This window comes from Anarhichas minor, unplaced genomic scaffold (assembly GCF_050575085.1).
Source record: "Anarhichas minor isolate MPS153535 unplaced genomic scaffold, ASM5057508v1 ptg000017l, whole genome shotgun sequence".
Classification (NCBI taxonomy): Eukaryota; Metazoa; Chordata; class Actinopteri; order Perciformes; family Anarhichadidae; genus Anarhichas; species Anarhichas minor.
The window spans coordinates 1,716,831-1,735,737 of NW_027466463.1; the positions used below are offsets into that span (position 1 = coordinate 1,716,831).

General features: G+C 44.3%; 1 protein-coding gene across 2 annotated transcripts; it reads right to left on the bottom strand.

Moving 5' to 3' along the window:
• Positions 1–818: 818 nt before the first annotated feature.
• bms1 (BMS1 ribosome biogenesis factor) lies at positions 819–17,521 on the bottom strand. 2 transcript variants are annotated; one of them, XM_076092910.1, is made up of 23 exons: positions 17,441–17,521; positions 16,434–16,614; positions 16,062–16,252; positions 15,216–15,295; positions 14,543–14,731; positions 14,306–14,448; positions 12,058–12,179; positions 11,726–11,919; positions 11,291–11,433; positions 10,110–10,666; positions 9,294–9,395; positions 8,735–8,886; positions 8,400–8,481; positions 8,102–8,181; positions 6,852–7,043; positions 6,523–6,711; positions 5,094–5,274; positions 4,034–4,092; positions 3,070–3,192; positions 2,384–2,531; positions 2,016–2,191; positions 1,623–1,784; positions 819–1,415 (listed from the first exon to the last, which is right to left on the bottom strand). In XM_076092910.1, the coding sequence occupies exons 2-23, from the start codon at positions 16,604–16,606 to the stop codon at positions 1,188–1,190; spliced, it is 3,666 nt and encodes a 1,221-aa protein (XP_075949025.1). In that variant the 5' UTR covers positions 16,607–16,614; positions 17,441–17,521; the 3' UTR covers positions 819–1,187. The 2 variants fall into 2 exon arrangements, with proteins under 2 accessions (XP_075949025.1, XP_075949024.1); XM_076092909.1 differs by having other exon boundaries at positions 6,852–7,046.
• Positions 17,522–18,907: the final 1,386 nt, after the last annotated feature.

Here is an 18,907-nt window from a genome sequence, read left to right on the forward strand (position 1 = left end):
AAACACGGCAGGAAGAGATTTACAAACGGAGTGGAATAAAGGAAGGAAGAAGAGCTGGAGGAGATGATGGACCTCCATGACAGCAGATGCACGTACCTGATGAATCGTTTTAGTGGAAGAACCTTCAATGACTTCTTATCATATCATCATCATATCTAAAGGAAGTAACTGTGGTGATTGAGCCCACTGATGAAAGTATTGATATATTTGCAGAATTATGAACTGTGTCTGTGGTGATATTCCATGATTACAATAGAAACATAAATCTACCAGGACTCAAATGTTAGGATGACACCTTGATTCAACTAAAACTTTGGCTACGTAATGTAAAGATTAAGAAAATCTAAACGTATGATGTACAACCTACTAAGTCAAAATCATAACATAAATCAGCCTTTTTTACATAAAAATATGAAAGTAAAATGAAACATCAATCCCATAATTGTGACTTTAAAAGTCAATGTTTTGACAGAATATGGATATTCTTTTTATTGACCATGACGGTGTATATCTTAGCATCTCTGTCTCTGCTTGATGCTGCCATAGCTACCAGTCATAACTCATCAAAGGAACTGACATTCATTCCTTCACTGGTTCGTTCAGCACTTGTTCATCTGTTCGGGATGAGAATCAGTGAGATTGGGCTCTTTAGTGCAGTACGGATACACAAAGGAGACCGTTGACTCAGAACCTGGACTGAGAGGAACAGGTTGTAGCTGTAGAACAGGAGCAGCGTGTCGCTGGGCGCAGGTGCACACGATACACACTGAAGGAACCCTTGAAGGAGCCGAGGTCTTCTGAAGCTTCCACCGTGTAAGTAAGGAACACTTTGTTTTATTCCTTCATCAGCACTACAGAGAGCATGTTAACTTTATATTACTGGAACATCCTGAGCTTCATAAAGACGGACTAGTGAGGTGACATAACATCTCCATGACACGGTGAGATCATAAGAATCACCAACCGTCAGGACGAGTGACCCAATGCTCCAACATACAGGTACATCATTTTGTTGACAGGACGACAGTTTCTAGAATTAAAAGTTCAATTTTCCTTTTCAGCTGATGTTTAATATCAATACATCTAGAAAAATACATTTAAAACATTTCTGCCAAAGTTATGACGGCATGTCAACAGTCCAAAGAGCAGACCACTCATCTCAGTCTGCAGAGTCCAGATCCAGTGAGTTAGTCGTCCTGGGGCGCCCCCTTCAGACTGGACCTGTGCTTCTTCTGGTCCGCCTGGCCCATAGCGCGGTACAGTTTTTTCCGTGCCTCCTTCTGTCTCTTCAGCTTGGCCTCCTCCAGCTTCTCCTTCTGCTGCAGGAACTCCTTGTGTTTGGCGTGCTGCATCGTGTGGGCTTTCTTCCTCTTGTAGTTGTGGACCGTGCTCAGAGCGTGGAGCAGGGCCACCACCTAAAGGAACGGGACGAGAAGAGCGACGCTGAGAGACAAAGCCATGTTTCACTACAGGGAGTAGTCCTGATCAGTTAGGGTACCATTTTAATGGTGAGATCTGGACACACTGGACTCGTTCAGACCAGAACAAATCAGTCACAAACGCTCCGTCCTAACTACGGATGGAGCGGCCACACTGAGCCTGTAGAGTCTGCTTCTGCTCACCTTCTTCTCGTGGGGCTCTCTGATCACACTGGGCCTCCTCAGATCTCTGGGCGTCTTTCCTTTGGGTTGCTGCTGTTTGGGTTTGCTCTTGAAGGGCAGGGCCTTCTGGAGCTCCTTGGGGATGTGGAGGCGGTTGAAGTGCCTTGGGGCTCGGACCACCGGCTGGAAGGGAAAATAATGGATATGCACACATCAAGTGAGCATTTCTATTCTGTGTTAAGTACAGCTCTACAGATGTCAAGCCAGCCAGCACTAGGCCTGTCATGATAGCAACTCATGTTGGAGGACACACTGCTGCAGAAATAGTTGCGATTATTTTCAATAAGAGACAAAAAAAAGGCTAAAACATTCTTATTAAAGTGTACACTGAAACTGATCAGGAGTCTACTCCACCTTGTACAGAGAGTCCGCGTTGGGTTTGTTGCGGATGCCCAGGTCGTGTTTGAGCTGCCCCAGGGTCCTCATGCCCGCCCAGCCGTCCTTCTGACCGGCGGGCAGCAGCAGAGAGGTGACGGGGTTGTAGAGCTGAGGAACGGACACCGGAAACCAGGAGCGCAGGAACACGACGTCTGCACAACAGAACACACAGAAACAAACACAGAGGAGTCCGTTCAGAAGCAATACTTCGCTGTGTGATGTGTCCTTACACTTCTGCACAATGACCATGAAATAAAGACAATCACGCTGGAGATGATAAGTAACTTTACTTCATGTAAGCTTTACTGCAAGGTCGGCAAAATAACAACATAACAGACACTCACCACTCATGAGCAGGCGGTCCTCAAACGTGGCTCTGTAGGCTCCTGTTGGCGTAGACAGCGCCTTCTTGATCTGACCTCTGACCCCCGATACTGTTCGCACGGAAGCGCCTTCGAATTTCGCCACCTCCAGCACGGTGTTGAACATGCCCTGTGAGACGGAGGGAGGAGACAACCACAACACATCAGCAGCAGGATTCAGATCATAGAACTGCTCCTTCACATTGGCCTCTGCACTGGAGCAGAAAGCACTCGTGTGGAATGCGTTTCATTTATCAAGTATGTTTGTATTGTCACATGTCATTTTTTTGGTTCTGTTAATCCAAGACAAGTTTCTCTTCTGGCCTCTTTAGTTATGAAGAATAAAAACCATGGATGTGTGTTAGCAAGAATGTGCCGATACGTATCATGATACAGGGGTTAGGGTTCAATATACTGTGATATACACAATGAAATGTTATGAAAAGCGTCATCGTATAAAGAACACACACTATGCATACAATCTGAGAAATAGTTTTTAGAAAACCTTTTTATGCAATCTGAACAATGTGCAACATCATGGCACTACTTTCTGTGGCATCTGACCAGAGGAATTAACATCTGATTTGATCAGTAGAATAATAAAATGAATAGCTTGGATTGCAGGATTCTTTAGGTCAACATGATATCTAGGGTTAAAAGTCCCCCACCTTAATGAAGGAGGTGTTCTTGAAGATCTTGTAGGGGTAGCCGATGAGCTTGAGCTTCTTCACTACAGTCACCGACTTATCCAGGTCCAGGATCACTCCTGTGGCTGCAATACGGAAATTAGCCTGCAGAAAGAAAAGGGGAATTCATTATTCAGCTTATAATAACTGAATAATCACAATGACCATAGCCCCCAAAAACATTCAAAGCAGATATTTAAATAAAATAAAAACTACATTTTTTAATGATTTGAATTTTGTGTTTTTATGCAAATAACCGCTATAGATGACAATAAAGTAAAAGGATAACATTCATTATTGTTGTAAGTATTTCTTTGTGAAATTGTCATTTTATTTATTTAATTAATTAATAGGCCTAAACTTTCCATTTCGGAGAAGTAAGTTTGGCTTTTGGGGAAGTAAAGCGTGTAAGCGTGTTGCCCGGAGGCCCAGTGGTGGCTGTCGAGGCTCCTGGTTGTTTGTAGGGCTTCTGCTTTATTGACAGAAGGGTTTCTGAGCAGTCTCCAGATCAGAATGCTCGCCATCTAATCACCGATGCTAATCTCCAAACGTCAGAAGTTCTTGATACCAAGTCACAGCATGGAGTGTTCTGTGGTGTTCCTCCAGGTCTTGGAGTCTTCATGTAGTATCTTGCAGTGATTTTTGATCATTTGTAATCAAAACTTATTGAAATAGTCAAATGTATAACCAACTGTGTAAAAAATGGAATCAACCTAAAAACTGCAGAAACAACTTATGAGAACTAATTGAGTCAATATTAAAAAGGGGGGGTGGAAGAGGTTAATGCCTTATTCCATTTAGTTGAGGTTTTTTTCCGACTTGGAGTCACACGAGAGTTCCATTTTACAAACAACAAATAGTATTTTTACCATTTTACCATCTGGGTAACTGAACCAGCTGTTGGCAGTGATCCACACCGCTGTGACCAGAGTGAGTCAGTGCTTACCTTCGCTCCTGCTACTGTCTGCACAGCCAGGAAGCCGGTTCCCTGTGGTGTCACAGGACCTTCAGGGAGACAGAATGTCGGTTATTGTCATCACATACAGAAATCTAGGAGGCGTTTTTACCATCGTTTGTTCATACATTACATTTTTTTTACTTCTAATATATTTAAACTAATATAGTTGTAATATTTCTGTCTGTTTCTGTCCTGATAACGGTTGGTGTCCCTGGTAGATCTTTCTATATCAGAATGTTGTCAAACCAAACCTGATCTTGAAATCAATGAAGCAGCAGAAGACTCTAGTTAAAGCTACTACCAGGAACTTTCACTTAGTGTTGATTTTGGCGGTCTGTGTTACGAAAGTGGTAGTGTCTACAAGCGCCAGAGTCCCTCTACAAAACCTCATCCAACTGCAGCAGGGGCTGACAGTCTGCCCCGCTCAGTCCTGGTTCTCCCGTGCCCCCCTTCCCTCCACTGTTGTGGACTGGTGCTGCCCGAGTCCCCGCTGGAGTCTGAGCGGAAACAGCTTCTGGTGAACCTGCATGATTCTGTCTGTTCAGACTCGGTGGCACCGACGACGAGCATTCAGAATAACTATATAGAAGTATTTTCTCTCTGATGGTCTCGTTTACTCATGTAGGTCATAAAGAGGCATCAGTATTACATTGTTTCCTAACTAGTATAAAGTTCCTCGCAGCAACTTTAAGGCCTGCATCTACATACAGGAAGTATTAGCAGCACACACAAACTGCCTAATGATGCATATCAGACATCTTCAGATGAACATCAACCATTCACAGAGCGGTATTTACTCAGAACACATCTTAGCAGAGGTCCTACTATGTCACGATATGGAGCTGTATCAGCACAAAGACATGTAGAGGGGGTTGTCAGCCATCAATAGCACTTCTAAAGTATGAACAGAAATATAAATGGATATTTTCAGCCTTAATCACTTTATCCTGTGCATGTAAACACAGCCATTGAGGAAAGAAGAAACAACAATCGGTCACCGACTGTACACCAGCACTGCAGCGTGCAGCGCACTCTAACGCCGTCTTACCCCAGATGGAGGCTCCACAGTGCATGTGCTGCGGGGTGTATTTGAGCAGGCGGTGGCGTCCGTTGTGGTCCTCAATGTGGTAGAGCGGGATGGTCTGGAAGCGCCGCCAGCCTAGTGACAGGATGAGGGGGTCCCGCGTCTTCAGGATGCGGTTATACCAGCGGTGTTTCTTCAGCCGCATCTGACACACACACACAGACTTAATGTATGCTCACCCTTATCAAGTGTGATCAAGAAGACCTCAGGGGGCTATAGCATGAACGGGCTGATAAATAAGTGAATACAAATATACAACCACTACTTGTAGTGTTACTTACAGTTCAGGTGTTGTGTAGTGTGGTTGCATGAGGTACTCGTCCATAGTCGGTGTGTTACTACAGTAGATGACAGCAGCATCAGCACAGGAGCAGAGCAGTGTACTGCTGTGGACCTGTTAGACCTCATAAAAGCTTCGTGCTCACTGCATATGATGTGTGTTCAATATTTCACCGGTTCATCTCGCAGAGATCTCTGCCGGTTGAATTGATCTATGCTCTCATCAAAGCCACCAGACGCTGGTGAAATCACTATTGTTGACTTTGGTGAATTCAGACGAACAAAAGTCACACAACAAACGCACCGATGGAGGGTTAGGGTTAGAGTCCCCGAGGGGCCGCAGTAGACCAGAGACTCCTGTGTTCTGCTTTTTCAATGGGGTATGGTGACTTTTAGCAAAAGCATAGACAACGGCCTCAGTTCCCCATCAGAGAGGGCCGTGTGTCTGCAAAGTAATACTCTAAATAAAGCGTACACTGGTATCGATCTAAAATAGGTCCCCAGCAGTACATTGCTCTGCTCCCGTGCTGATGCTCCAAACTCCACCTACTGGGGACAAGTAGCTCATACAACCCCGCTGCAAAACATGTCAACTATCCACTAACATCCACTTTAACATCAATTGAAATGAACACATGTTCATGGTCTGAATGAAGGGGGAATGTGAGGTGACTTGATAGGGGTGAGGGAGTACCTCGATAACAAAGGTTCAGGTAACCAGTGTTCATTTGCAGTAGCAACTGATTCAAAGTACTACTGGTAGGTGTGACGTGCACTAAGCTGATGTACAGCCTGATTAGACTTACGTCCAAGTCACATCTGTGTATAAACATTACTGATTGACACTGGATGAAAATACACAGGATGCTAATCAGTTCTCCCTAATTGTGCCGTTTCCATGTGAGCTGTGGGTGTGACGCACAGCTCACATCCTCTGCACACGCAGCCACTTGAATATATTATCATGGAGTCCAGCATCTCCTCTCCAATTATATGGTGAAATGAATAACATCATTAACAGGATTACCATCTAAAATGCATCATCTGTATATCTTAAATCTGAATTACAGGACATCCAGGGACTATACGCAGTCATGAGCAGAAGCAGACGTACCTGCAGGTATCCTACGTTGCCCTCAGCCGAGCCCAGACCTCCGAGGATGATGGGATAGTGGGGATCAAAGTTGGTGACAAACTCGCAGGGAAGGGAGGAGATTTCTAATCGGACGTACATTCCTGGTCGGAAGCCTTCGTACTGCACTCTGGTCTCGTCGTCCACATCCTCGAACTCTGCCCTGTTCAGCTGAGGACAGGAGGTGGAAACAAGCCGGGGCCGTATGAATTACCAACGCTACTATTAATGTTTCACCATTCATCCTTCTGAGGACTTTCTGTGTCATGAATGAGTTGGAGCAGCCGCTGTGTATGGGACGTGTGAGGTACCTCGGCCTGCTTCTGCATCTCCTCCTTCAGGTCATCAAAGTAAGTGGCGTCTCCGTCATCGTACTCTGAATTGAATCTCTCCTTCAGCCTCTGTTTCTTCTCCAGACGCTTGTTCTTCTGGATCTCGTCGTCGTCCACCTTCACCACACTCTCTTCGTGAACATCATCATCATCGTCGTCATTTTCACTTTTCTGCTGATCACAAGTTAAACAAGATAAAACATCATCCTACTGACAATTGGTCAAATGTAAAAGCTTTAAAGCACATAAAGTCACAGAAAATAAGAAGTCAAATATTCTGTGTTTGGGACCCATTCAGCACTTCAAATGATCCGATGAAGGTATAGAGAAGAGCAACACACACAGCTCTTTAGTTCACCCACACACACACACACACACACACAGCTCTTTAGTTCACCCACATACACACACACAGGGCAGTCTGTTAAGTACTGGGACAGTGGATTATAGCTCGCAATGTTTCAAAGTTACCAATAATAGTAATAATTGTCAACCTTATGAATGAAGCGTTCAACTACTTGGTGCAGCCCTAGCAGAACACTAGACACTGTGGCCCTGTCATACATATCACCCAAGGATATATAACTCAATCATCTTCCTGTATCACGTCCCTCTGAGACAACACGTGTAAACACATGTTGTCAGAATCGTCTCCAGTTAAACACAAGTTTGTTGAAATGGGAAAGACAGGAAATGAGCGTTTTGTTGCTCAGGCTGTGTTACACGTCCTGATACAACATGTGGTGATACATAGAGAAACTGTAAATCTAATTTGAGGAAAGCTGTCATAGTATAAAGACACCAACATATGCATAGAATCAGGATAATAAAAGTTGACTTTATTTGATGCAATGGGAGCAGTGAGGTCTGTGTTTGCATTGATCTCAGTCACTGCAGCATCATAGCACTGCTCCCAGTGCATCTGAGCCGCTCTCTGCATGTAAACTGAATTAAAAATAAACACAGTGTTGTTGTTTTTAAGAATCGACAGTATTACCAAACATAATATCTGCATTCAACCAAAGCCTGCTCGAACAGGATTGGTCAATATTACTGAACCTACAAACGCATTTAGACAACATCTTGTCATCTTGAGTGTGAACGCAGAATCAGTTTACAGAGATTACTGGAACGCTGGATATCAGCACTGCAGTGGATGCTGTGTTCAAATGAACAAGCGTCATCATAACGGCATAATGCTCCAGTGGTCCATCACTAAGAAGACGTACCTCTGGCTGATCCTGCTGCCCGGTTTGGCCCTTGTGAACGTCTCCCGTTTCCAAATCCTCAAAGTCGCCATACAGCTCCTCTAGACACAGTAGAACAACAGCAGCAGGGATGTTAACATGCCGCCACATTGTTGTGGTTCCCCATGAGCGGACCCAGCTACACCCCCCCTCACATGTCTGGTATCAAAGGTTCCACACGGAACACAATACTTCAGTGACTAGAATTGTTTAGCATTTTCTTCCTCCATCAGTCTAAAATCGAGATGTTTGGTGGAGTGGATTGGTCCTCCTCGCTCACCGTCCTCCTTCAGCAGCGTGGCAGCATCTTGGCTCTCATCCCACTTCCCTGTAACAAAGCAGTCCCTGATGGAGTTCAGCATCTGGAACACCAAAACAACAGCAACCTCTTTTAGTATTTGCTTTCATAACAACAGCACAATAGGAAGTCAATACTCTCAACTGTCCCAGTAACACTAGTGTATAATGAGGACGCATTTCCACCAAGAGGTCCCGGGTCGCTTTAGTCCCAGGAATACTTTAAGGAACTAAAAGCTCTTCCATAGCGATCTGAAGACTAGGCAAATGAGGAAAGTTCCTGCAGTCGAAAATGAGCTTCATTAGTGACCACTGTACCTCCTCCAAGTCCCAGTTGTTGGAGGTGTCAGGATTGAAACGGGAGCTGTCGACCGCATTTGATTGGAACTTTTTGCTCTTCTGAGGGCGGCTGACACGGAACAGCCCCCCCAGCTCCTGCTCCTCATCCTCAGAGTCATCTGCCTCTACAACTGGAAACAAAAGATGTTGAGACACTGAAAATCATATATACATATACACATGTATATGTATACACACACACAGACATGATAAAGTAAGCTATCATATGGTTTAGAAATGTATATTCACAGCGTGTCTGACATTCGCTACAAAATGCCAAAGTATAACTTTTTGCACAGCTTCCATTTGTCATTTAAAAATACAAAGTTAGTGTTTGTAGCACGTGTTTGCCTGCATTGGTCATGACTGAAAACAGCTGGAGACAAACAGATGCTGTGTAAAGAACTGTACTGTGGAACATGCTGAACACGTACACTTACAGTGTAGAAGTGGATTATACTACGATATGGAGTGATATATATGTACATATATATATATATATATATATATATATATATATATTGGTGCAACAGGCTACCTGAACCATAAACCAGTTTTCTCAGATTGGGGGCAGCTTGTTGCTGCCGTAGAAAGGCGTCCGATGCTTTCTGCCGAAGACCCTCCTTCCACCTCAGACCCACTGTGGACGGAAACAGGAGAATGGAGAATTCTCACCACAAGGAACATTTACATCATCCCACATGACCTTCACCAGCAGATGGGAGTGGTGCACCATAAACCTGGAACGTCACATTCGAAACCATCGTGGACGAGAAGTCCTTCAAGGTGCAATGTATGAGATGTGGACAGACTCTTAGTTCATAAATGAATAAATGAATTAACAATATCAACAGAGTGGGAAGACGTAACAGTGTTGATGTCTGAGACGTCCATGTATCAGGTAGCAGAGACATCTACTGAAATGAGCTATGCTAACCAGATAGCCCCGGCACGTTTTGCCACTGTGGCGTCCAGTCTGTCCTCAGTCCAACACGAGAGGACCAACAGGTAGAGCTGCCCTGACTTCAGTTAGCGGTTAGCTGTACTTGTTTGGAGCATGTGAACAGGTCTTACACAGTGTTTAGAGACATCATGACAGTTGAACATCTGCCATTACGTGACCATCGGGCAAATTCCAGAGATCAGGTGAGAGGATTAAAAGCTTGTGAACAGCTGTTTCCAGGACAGATTTAAACTGATAAACAAAGAGAGGAGTTCAGGTTATGGACTGGTACTCAGTATGAACTGATTTTAGGTATTTGAACCAGTATCAGAAGAGGAACTGTGGGATTAATGCAACCTTTTGTAAAATACTAAAACGAAAAACAGATTTTACATTTCACAGTATATTTACCATGCTCTTCTTCCTCTTCCTCTTCCTCCTCCTCCTCCTCCTCCTCCTCCTCACTCTCACTCGCTGTTTGCTCCTTCATTGTAGCGTCGGCTGCACCGTCCTCTTCCCCCGATTTGCCTTCAGACTCTTCCTCGCCATCTTCCTCCTCTCCATCGTCACTCTCTTCCTCGTCTTCTTCGGAACAGTGTCCGGAGTCTCCCGCTCTCCCGGCCTCCTCCTCACTCACCTCCAGGTCGTCTTCGCTGTCGGCGAACACCGGCACCTCGGCGCTGTCTACCTTCGTCTCTTCCAGTTTCGGTCTCTTCACCGGGGGAGCGTCCGTTACAGTCTTTTCTGTCTCATCACTTTTGGCTCTCGCCTCTTTGAGAAATGTGGACAGGTTCTCCTCGTCTTCATCCTCCCCCTGCTCCTCCTGGTCACTGTCTTCACTGTCACCGTCCTCATCATCACTGGAGCCGCTGACATCCTCCTCCTCCTCCGTAGTGAAGACCACCTTCCTCCTCTTTCTCTGGGTGTTAGGGTCCCAGACACACTTCTCCTGAAGACCCTCCTTCTCTCTAACACACATACAAAACAAGAACAGTGGACATTCTCTGTCAAATACAGGGCTGCAGTATATTCTCTGCAGTGGCAGAACGTTCTCAGATGCTTTGAACTATTGTTTTACTGTGTTCGGACAAATCACATGTGCATATGAAAATTGACAAATTGACAAAATCTTAAAGCTACTGCGAGGAACTTTCATTTTATGTTGATGTTGGCGTTCCCTGTGGACGAAAGTGGAAAGTGGAATGAAAGCTGGAATGCTTGATCAATAGACTTTTTTAGGGTTAATATCTGACAGTTTTATAAGTCTTGCAATGACTTCTCATCTCATATGTTCATTTTTTGACACAAATTGATCCGAGACATCTTAGGGTGTACAGATGAACCTGTTGGTGTCTCTGGTGGACAAACTATGTCATCTCAAAGTGGACGCACATTGATCCCAGGTGTTATCATCAGGTTACATCATATCTAGATGCAAGGTGTAAAGGGGGGCTCTATACACACTGATACTGAACAGCTATCAATGAGGCCTGTCCCTAATGACGCGTGCAGTGAGCATATTTCATGCATCTGATGTCCCCGACGTCTGTCCCCAGTGAAGAGAAAGAGACTGAGGCTGTGAGGCGTCTCACCCGCTCTGCTCGTCGACGTCTGCGGCCTCCAGGGTGGCAGAACCGCTGAACAGAGACACCTTACTGGCCGCCATCTTGGCATCTAGGGTGGCATGTGTGTCAATGAGGGACTGGACCAGCTCTGTGGTGGGCCGCACCTCCTCCTGTACCGGGGGAGGGGGGGGGGGGATAGTGAAAAACAGTACTTGTAATCTCATTTAAACGGTCACATTTGAAGTTACAAACACACAAAACCAGCCGTTTGCAAAAAACATACTGATCTATGCCAATCTCTCTCACTCACACACACACACACACACACACACACACACACACACACACACACACACACACACACACACACACACACACACACACACACACACACACACACACACACACACACACACACACACACACACACACACACACACACACACACACACACGCACACACCTGTTGCTGATTGACGTGGCTAGCAGGAAGGTCGATATACACTGCGTCTTTGTCGTACACGACCCCCCCGACACCAGCCATGGGTGCGTAGAGCAGACGCTCCTTCTCGTTCAGCGCTCTCTTCTTCTGAGCGCCTGGCAGGGCGCACGGGTCCGGCAGGAAGTTCACGTCCGCCACCTGAAAGTCTCCTACGCCTGCAGAGAGCGACCACGGAAAAACATGTTACTGGAAACGTTTCATTAGTGCTACTCGGGAGCGTTTCCTCCTTTACACGGCATTGGTGTCCGGTGCAGAAGAGGCGTTGGTGGTTAAGTAGCTCTGTGCTTATGGACCTGGGATGTGGACCTGGCCTTTGTTTTTCAAATGTGTCCCTCGCAGGTAGCCATAGAGCGACACTGTCCGGTCACACTTGGGGTCTGTCCTCAGCCTCTCCGGGTCAGTTAAGTCCTCCATACTGTTGGAATGAAGAGAGGACAACCTATCGGTTACACAGTTACTGCTCCTTCACTATTAACGACGGCTCCGTTGCATTGAGCTGTGACAGTAACGTCCACAGCAACAACCATAACTATGAACAGATGTCGGGATCACTTTCAAAACCATTTGAACAATGAAAACACCGACAGACAATCAAAAATCCAGCCGAGTATACAGAGCGCCACCACGTTCAGCGGACTTTGCGGAGAGACTCAACTGTGATCAATAATCAATTATTAATCTGGGTCAGATTATCCATATCGGCCCTGTGCACCAGCGTGTTCGCCGTGCTGAGAGGCACCAACGTAAAACAACATGAAAATTCGTATTTATGTCAGATGCAACATTTAGAAAGCACTTGATTTATCTTTTATTTATCACTATTCTTATTAAGAAGAATAGGAAGAACTAGAAAATTCCTAAAGAAATTTTGACAGTGTGGCTTCTACTGCCCGAAGACGTCGCAATATATAACTACACACGCCGATGTTACCGGTAGTATCGTTGAGCTTTGATTGATATATCGCTTCTCTCTTGTATTTAAGATATAAACCTTTGGTTGAGAAGCCTTTGGAAATGATGAGAGCTGACGCTCCCATCATTTCTGTACGAGCCTCATTCTGAGCTTCATGTTAAGATACAGTTACTCTATGGGGCTTTTATTTTGAAAGGGTGGGACTGGGTGGGGGAGAGGAGCCATATTCATAATGTTTGACACACAAACACAGAGGTTATTAAATTACATCATCACAAGCATTCCAGTTAGAATTCCCACTCTGGGGCTTTTATTTTGAAATGGGAGGGGGGGATTCTCTAAAAATATTTAAGACCTGAATGACTGTATGATAGAGAGAGAGAGAGACAGAGACAGAGACAGAGACAGAGACAGAGAGAGACAGAGACAGAGAGTAACTGGTTGCCATGGTGAGGAAGCACCTGGTGTTCGAGGCAGACTGATTACGAAACTTTACAGTAAACAGTGATTTTGAACAAAACCCCTTCCTCCTTTTAACAAAAAGTCTGAGTGCCAAAATATGGATACCGTGAGAAAGATAAGACTCTGGCAAACGCGCTGATTTGTGGTGTTAATAATGTGAGCTCCAGAGCAATAGACAAAACTGGTACCGTCTGCTTTCTTTGAGAAACGAGTGGTCAGATTTAACATGGAGTCTAATGGAGCAGTTGGTTGGAGTTCATGTCGCTCTGCGGCTCCTTGAGCCAAATGTGTAAGTCTGTTGGATTCCACAGACATCCGTGTGTGACAGCACAACATTTCCAAGCTTTTTGGCCAAAATGGTGTATAAAGAGTAAACATTGTGGGAGCTGGAGCAATTTGTTTGGAAAAATTACAGAATATTTTCCTGCTCCGCTCCACTCTGACAGTTATGCTCTCACTCTAGCTCTTAACAAGCCGTGCAATACACACCCATTATAAAATCTGAAACAGTTCAAAGACTATTTTACTAATCAAAGAAATGCACCTGTGGACTCCTGAATGCTACTGTTTATACATTAGTTCACGGTTTGAATTTTGTTTTACAAAGAAACCAAAGAACTGATCACTATTCTCATGTACATGTACATGTGGGTGATCTGAATGACATGTGTGGTGTGTATTAGTAGCAATGACCACGTGCACTTCTTATATGCAGTCTATGGTCTGTGGGCAGATTCTGTCAGCGCGATGGTCACAACTGTGCAAGATGCAGTTACAGAACTTTGCCCGTGTGTGAGGTCAGATGAAGGTGGAGTTACACGATGGGTGTGATCCGAGCAATAAGTCATGAAGTCATTCCAGAGACGGCTTGTTCATGTATGTAGGGCGTAAACATTAGAGGCAAACATGTTAGTATGAAATCAAGACTAAACTACATTGATCTGGTACATTTGATAGAGTCTACTGCTGACTGATGTTTTAATGTTACATTTAAATGCACATTAGTAAATCCATACACAGGTGCACTATTAACCTCACCAATAACACACCATGTGTAGAAGCTGTCCATGAGCTTCTCCATCACATCTTAGTACAGATTAGATGTGATGTGTAAAATCATACGTCATACATCTGTCATTAAAGTGAGCCGTGTCAGGTGGACTCACCGGTCGACCAGCACATACGGGTGGGAGGTCTGCCACACCAGAGGACGGAACTTCATGACCGAGATGAAGCGGCCGAGGTTCTTCACCTCCTGAGTCTGATATTCACCGTACACCATACCAGACAGATAGAACAGCTTGGCGCCCTGTCGGGGTTCAAACACACGCAGTCACACCGTCACAGTGAGTTCAAGTTATGGCTTCAATGTGCAAGACTCTGCGTGTGAGCGATGGATTTACCTGATACACCTCCGTCCAGAAGCGATGCTTGAGGATCTTCTTGGTCTTCCTCTGCACCTTGTTGTTCTTGAAGGAGTCCAGGTGAGTCAGCACGCCCATGATGCGAGGGAAGCCGTGCACCTGGCAGATGTTGAGGAACTCAAAAGTCTCCATCTCGAAGCCAAAGCTGGCGTCGATCAGCATCAACACCTGGAAGGAGAAAACAACGCGTTTAATTCAACTTCATGACATGATTCAGCCTTCTGGACTCTTCTCTAATCTATATCTACATGTATTATATCAACGGATTATTAGTCCGTCAGCTAAGTGACTTTCCTCTTTTCATGTACTGTTAACAAGTGGGTTAAAGAATGGGATTACTGACAACACAGTGTGTAGAGTTGATTATATAACAATGTGCATAAGTGTGTTTATATTCTGTGATACTGCTTCACCTCTCACTGATATGGAAGAGTTTCAGGGCCATACATAAGAACAAATTAATCTTTTTGCATTTTGAGATGTCGAGAATAAACATTGAATTTTAGTACATATACTGACATTATCTCGACTTTATTCTCCAAAATACAATTTAAAAAGAAGATCTTCCTCTGCTCATTCCCCCTAATACATCTAAATCAATCCTTCAGACATTTATTAAATGGGTTTTTGTCTTGTGTATTGAGAAACTCACCAGGTCGGCGACTTTTGCGAGGTCGATCATTGTGTTGATGTCATTGCTGCACTCCATGAAAGTGAGGCGGCGCTTTTTTCCTAAAGAATCCAAAAAGTAGACTAATGGTGAACAGATGGCCATAGAAACATTTAATAAAATCAACCCATTGAGCACTCCAGCAGTAAAACGGAACACATGATTATTTCTTTTTGAGTCATGAATGTTAAGCAAACGGACACAACAGCCACTTGAATCAGTGAAGGTCAATGCTTTCTGTGGAAACTGCGAGAGGGAACATGTGAGCTATCTTAAGGGATAGTTCACATGTTTGGAAGTGGGCTTGTATGAGCTACTTCTCCACAGTCAGTGTGTTACTACAGGAGATGGAGTTTGGTGGAACAGACAGGAGTACCAGCACAGGAGCAAAGCAACGTACTGCTGTCGCCTAAAACAAGATGTAATATTGCTATAGTTAGAATATCTTTACAGGTTTACTTTGCGTCAGACAGAAGCTTCGGACGGGAAACTGAAGCCATTGTATCATCTATGCTCTCCTCACAGAACACAGGAGCTGCTGGTCGACTGCAGCCTTGGTGGGTTCGTTTGCTGGCGTTATTGTGTGACTCTGGTTCATTACAATTCACCAAAGTCAAACAATAACACAAACAAACTATCCGATCGAGGCAGCCAGCCTGGTGGCTTTGAAGAGAGCATAAATAACAGCTTCAGCTCCCCGTCACAAACAGGCTGTCTGATGGAAGTACCTCATGCAAGCCCGCTTCAAAACACCTGAACTATCCCTCTAACAGCAGCGCTCGATGGAAGTGGACCATATCTACAGAAGACATCAGTGGCCAGACTTACCAGAGACGATGGTTACAGGTCCAGTTATGTCCCCGAGCTTCTGTCGGGTGAAATTTTTGATCAGGCAGCGGATCAGGGTGCTTTTTCCCACTTTGGGAGGTCCGACTACTACAATCACAACTGGAGGGGGTTCCAAGGGACTCCGGTCTACATGGGGGACGTGATGTTTTTTGGTCTTTATGTCCTGGGACCTAAAAGAAAAAAAAAAAGCCCACGAAGAAGAGTTTGTTTATTCCAACTATTGCAATTTACTTAATTATCAGTTATTCCTACTTTCGATTAATTATGTCAAATTGGTGTCCCTTATTAGAAGAGAGTATGAAGAACAATAGAATTGACTCTCAGGGGACAGACGTGTGCAGCAGCACTGACCTGTGGAACGTCTTGGCCATGCGGACGGCCGACTGCACCGCGAACGCTTTGGGGTTGCGTTTGCGTGCATCCTCTTCCGTGGAGCCTCCCTGCTTCTTGAGCTTCTTCCTCTCGGCCTTCGGCCCGCTGTGCTTCTGCTGATGCCGCTTCTGTTCCTTCACTTTCCCGTCCATCCTGTCCACTGGACAAAGAATAAAAGAAATGATGTGTCACTGTGATGGAGTGTGGTACGTTTCAAGTTGATTTATTATACAAGAGACATGAACAAGATAGAAATAATCTCACTGAATCCCGTGTTTTCTGTAATGCTGGCGCAGAAATGATTTATTTTATAAATGCTTTTACATTGAAAACTTTGTTGAACATGTATTTGATATGTTACGTGGGACGAAGATTAATTCAGCAGAAAAGAGACGTTCTTCATTTTGGGAAATTTATCTGAAAATAAGCAGTGTCTGTATTTTTAAATCGTCTCATCTTATCTTGTTAAATACCCATAAATGCTAATGGTCTTAAAAAAGGAAACCCAATATTCACTGTATGCTGAAACATCTACAATGCCATAAAAACATATTTATAAATCAAATACGTAAGTACCCCCTTTCCTCTTCTTCGTCTTTTCTTGTTACTATTTGTTTCCCTCGTGTATTTATATCCTTTATGAAGATTGAAATAAACAAGAACCGTTAATAAAGCCATGCACATTATCACATGAATGAACCCACCAAGAACCACGCTGCTTCCGTGTCATCTTTATCTGAACAGAGAGAAGACTCGGCTGTGTGTCTGGACTATGTGGTACAGTGGGTTTGTTACGATGTAGGGACACACTGTAGTCTATAGGTCAGTGTGTATAGACGCGCGAGGGACCTCAGGAACACGAGCTAATGTAACAGTCTGCATATAACGTTAACTTCCGGTCTGTTTCTGTGCCTGTAGCGACAGAAAGCTAGCGACACACACACGTTAAATGTTCTGGGGAGAAAAAAAGAAATGAGTAGCAATACCTGAAGATAAACCTGCTGTAGTCTGGTCCGAGTCTGCTTTCTTCAGTTCTCACATGTGTACTGTAACCTACGACCCGGAAGTGTACGGAAGCGTCACCTCGTAGTAAAACGAATGGAAACACATTTGTAAAAGGTTCCACACAGTGAGGAACAAGCACGCGACAAACCCTGGACAATGGCGCCCTCTGCAGGCTGGCCTGAGACTAACAAGTCCTTCACGATGTAGGAATAAAAAAACAATTTGACAAGAAGACCAACAGAGGGCAGCAATGTCATGTCTTTTAATATAATTTTTGTTTTCAAAGTGGAAGAACATGAGAGGTTTCCACAGAGTGGATGCCATTCATGTAATTAACCGTTCAACTGATATGGCTGTTGTTGGCTTATTTTGGTGAAAGAAAAGTTACAACCCTCTTGAATATCTTGAATATAGACTAACTAAAATTAAACTGTGCCATCTGTTTGTTCCTGATGAGAAAATAAAAAGAAATGTAGACAAAGATGAGACGAAGAGATGAAAGAAGTACTGAAGAACTGTTGAACTGAAGAGCAATAGAAACATGTAAAAGAGGAAGAGAGTTAAAAAGAATCCTAAGAAAAAGAGAAGAGGTGAAAGGAGCGAAGGGATGAGAAAAACAGATACATTCTTTAGGGAAAGCTCCTTGTGTGAACGTCTGATGTTTAGTGGTCAGCTGGTTGGCAGGCCTTCACAGGCACTGTGTGCCAGAGCAAAGGTAATACATCTGACAAGCCCTCAGAGCTCCACAGCCACAAATCCAGTGTTTCCTTCCCTTCTAAGTTCCTCTTTACACTCCGGCCTTCAAATTCTAGCTTCATTTCTGACAACTGGGCACTGGTAAGCGCCAATATCCTGGGAGAGTAGACAGCAGAGTTACAACAAACATGAAGTCGTGTCCCACACAGCATCACAGATTCATTTGAGTTATTTTATATTTGAGTGCATCCAAACATTTATTTCACACACAGTGACAGCACACAACTGGCTTTCGTCAGTGTTACCAGAGCTGCAGGGAAGATTTCATACTTCCACTTGATGGTGCCAGTAGACGGAGCAGCTCTATGGACGGGATGGATTCAGCACAAATGAAATAATCACGATGGAGATGAGATAATGCAAAACACAGCGACAAACAAAACAGTAACTCCAGTGTTGGTGAAGATGGTAAACTACTTTGTGTCCGGTGTTTGATGGACCTGACTCGTAATTACGATCACTGTCGTCATCTTCATCCTTGTCTTCTTCATTGGCATCATTGGCACCATGCTATGAAGAGTCTAATAGACCACGTGCTGCACTCCTGGTTTTCAAAGCCTTTGAACTTCCTCTCTTTAACATCAAGTGCTTGTTGTCATTTTAGATGATCCATTCTCACCTTCCTCCTAATAGTATTAGTACTGCTGTTATCATTATCTGGTGCGCTACATCTGGCATTTTACCCCCACCCT

Coding starts and splice junctions, on each gene's coding strand:
- bms1 (XM_076092909.1), bottom strand. CDS start 16,606: ATGGACGGGAAAGTGAAGGAACAGAAGCGGCATCAGCAGAAGCACAGC. Junction 14,449..14,542: donor TCTGGACGGAGGTGTATCAG/GTAAATCCATCG, acceptor GAACCCCGACAG/GGCGCCAAGCTGTTCTATCT. Junction 11,920..12,057: donor AGGCCAGGTCCACATCCCAG/GTCCATAAGCAC, acceptor CGCTCTCTGCAG/GCGTAGGAGACTTTCAGGTG.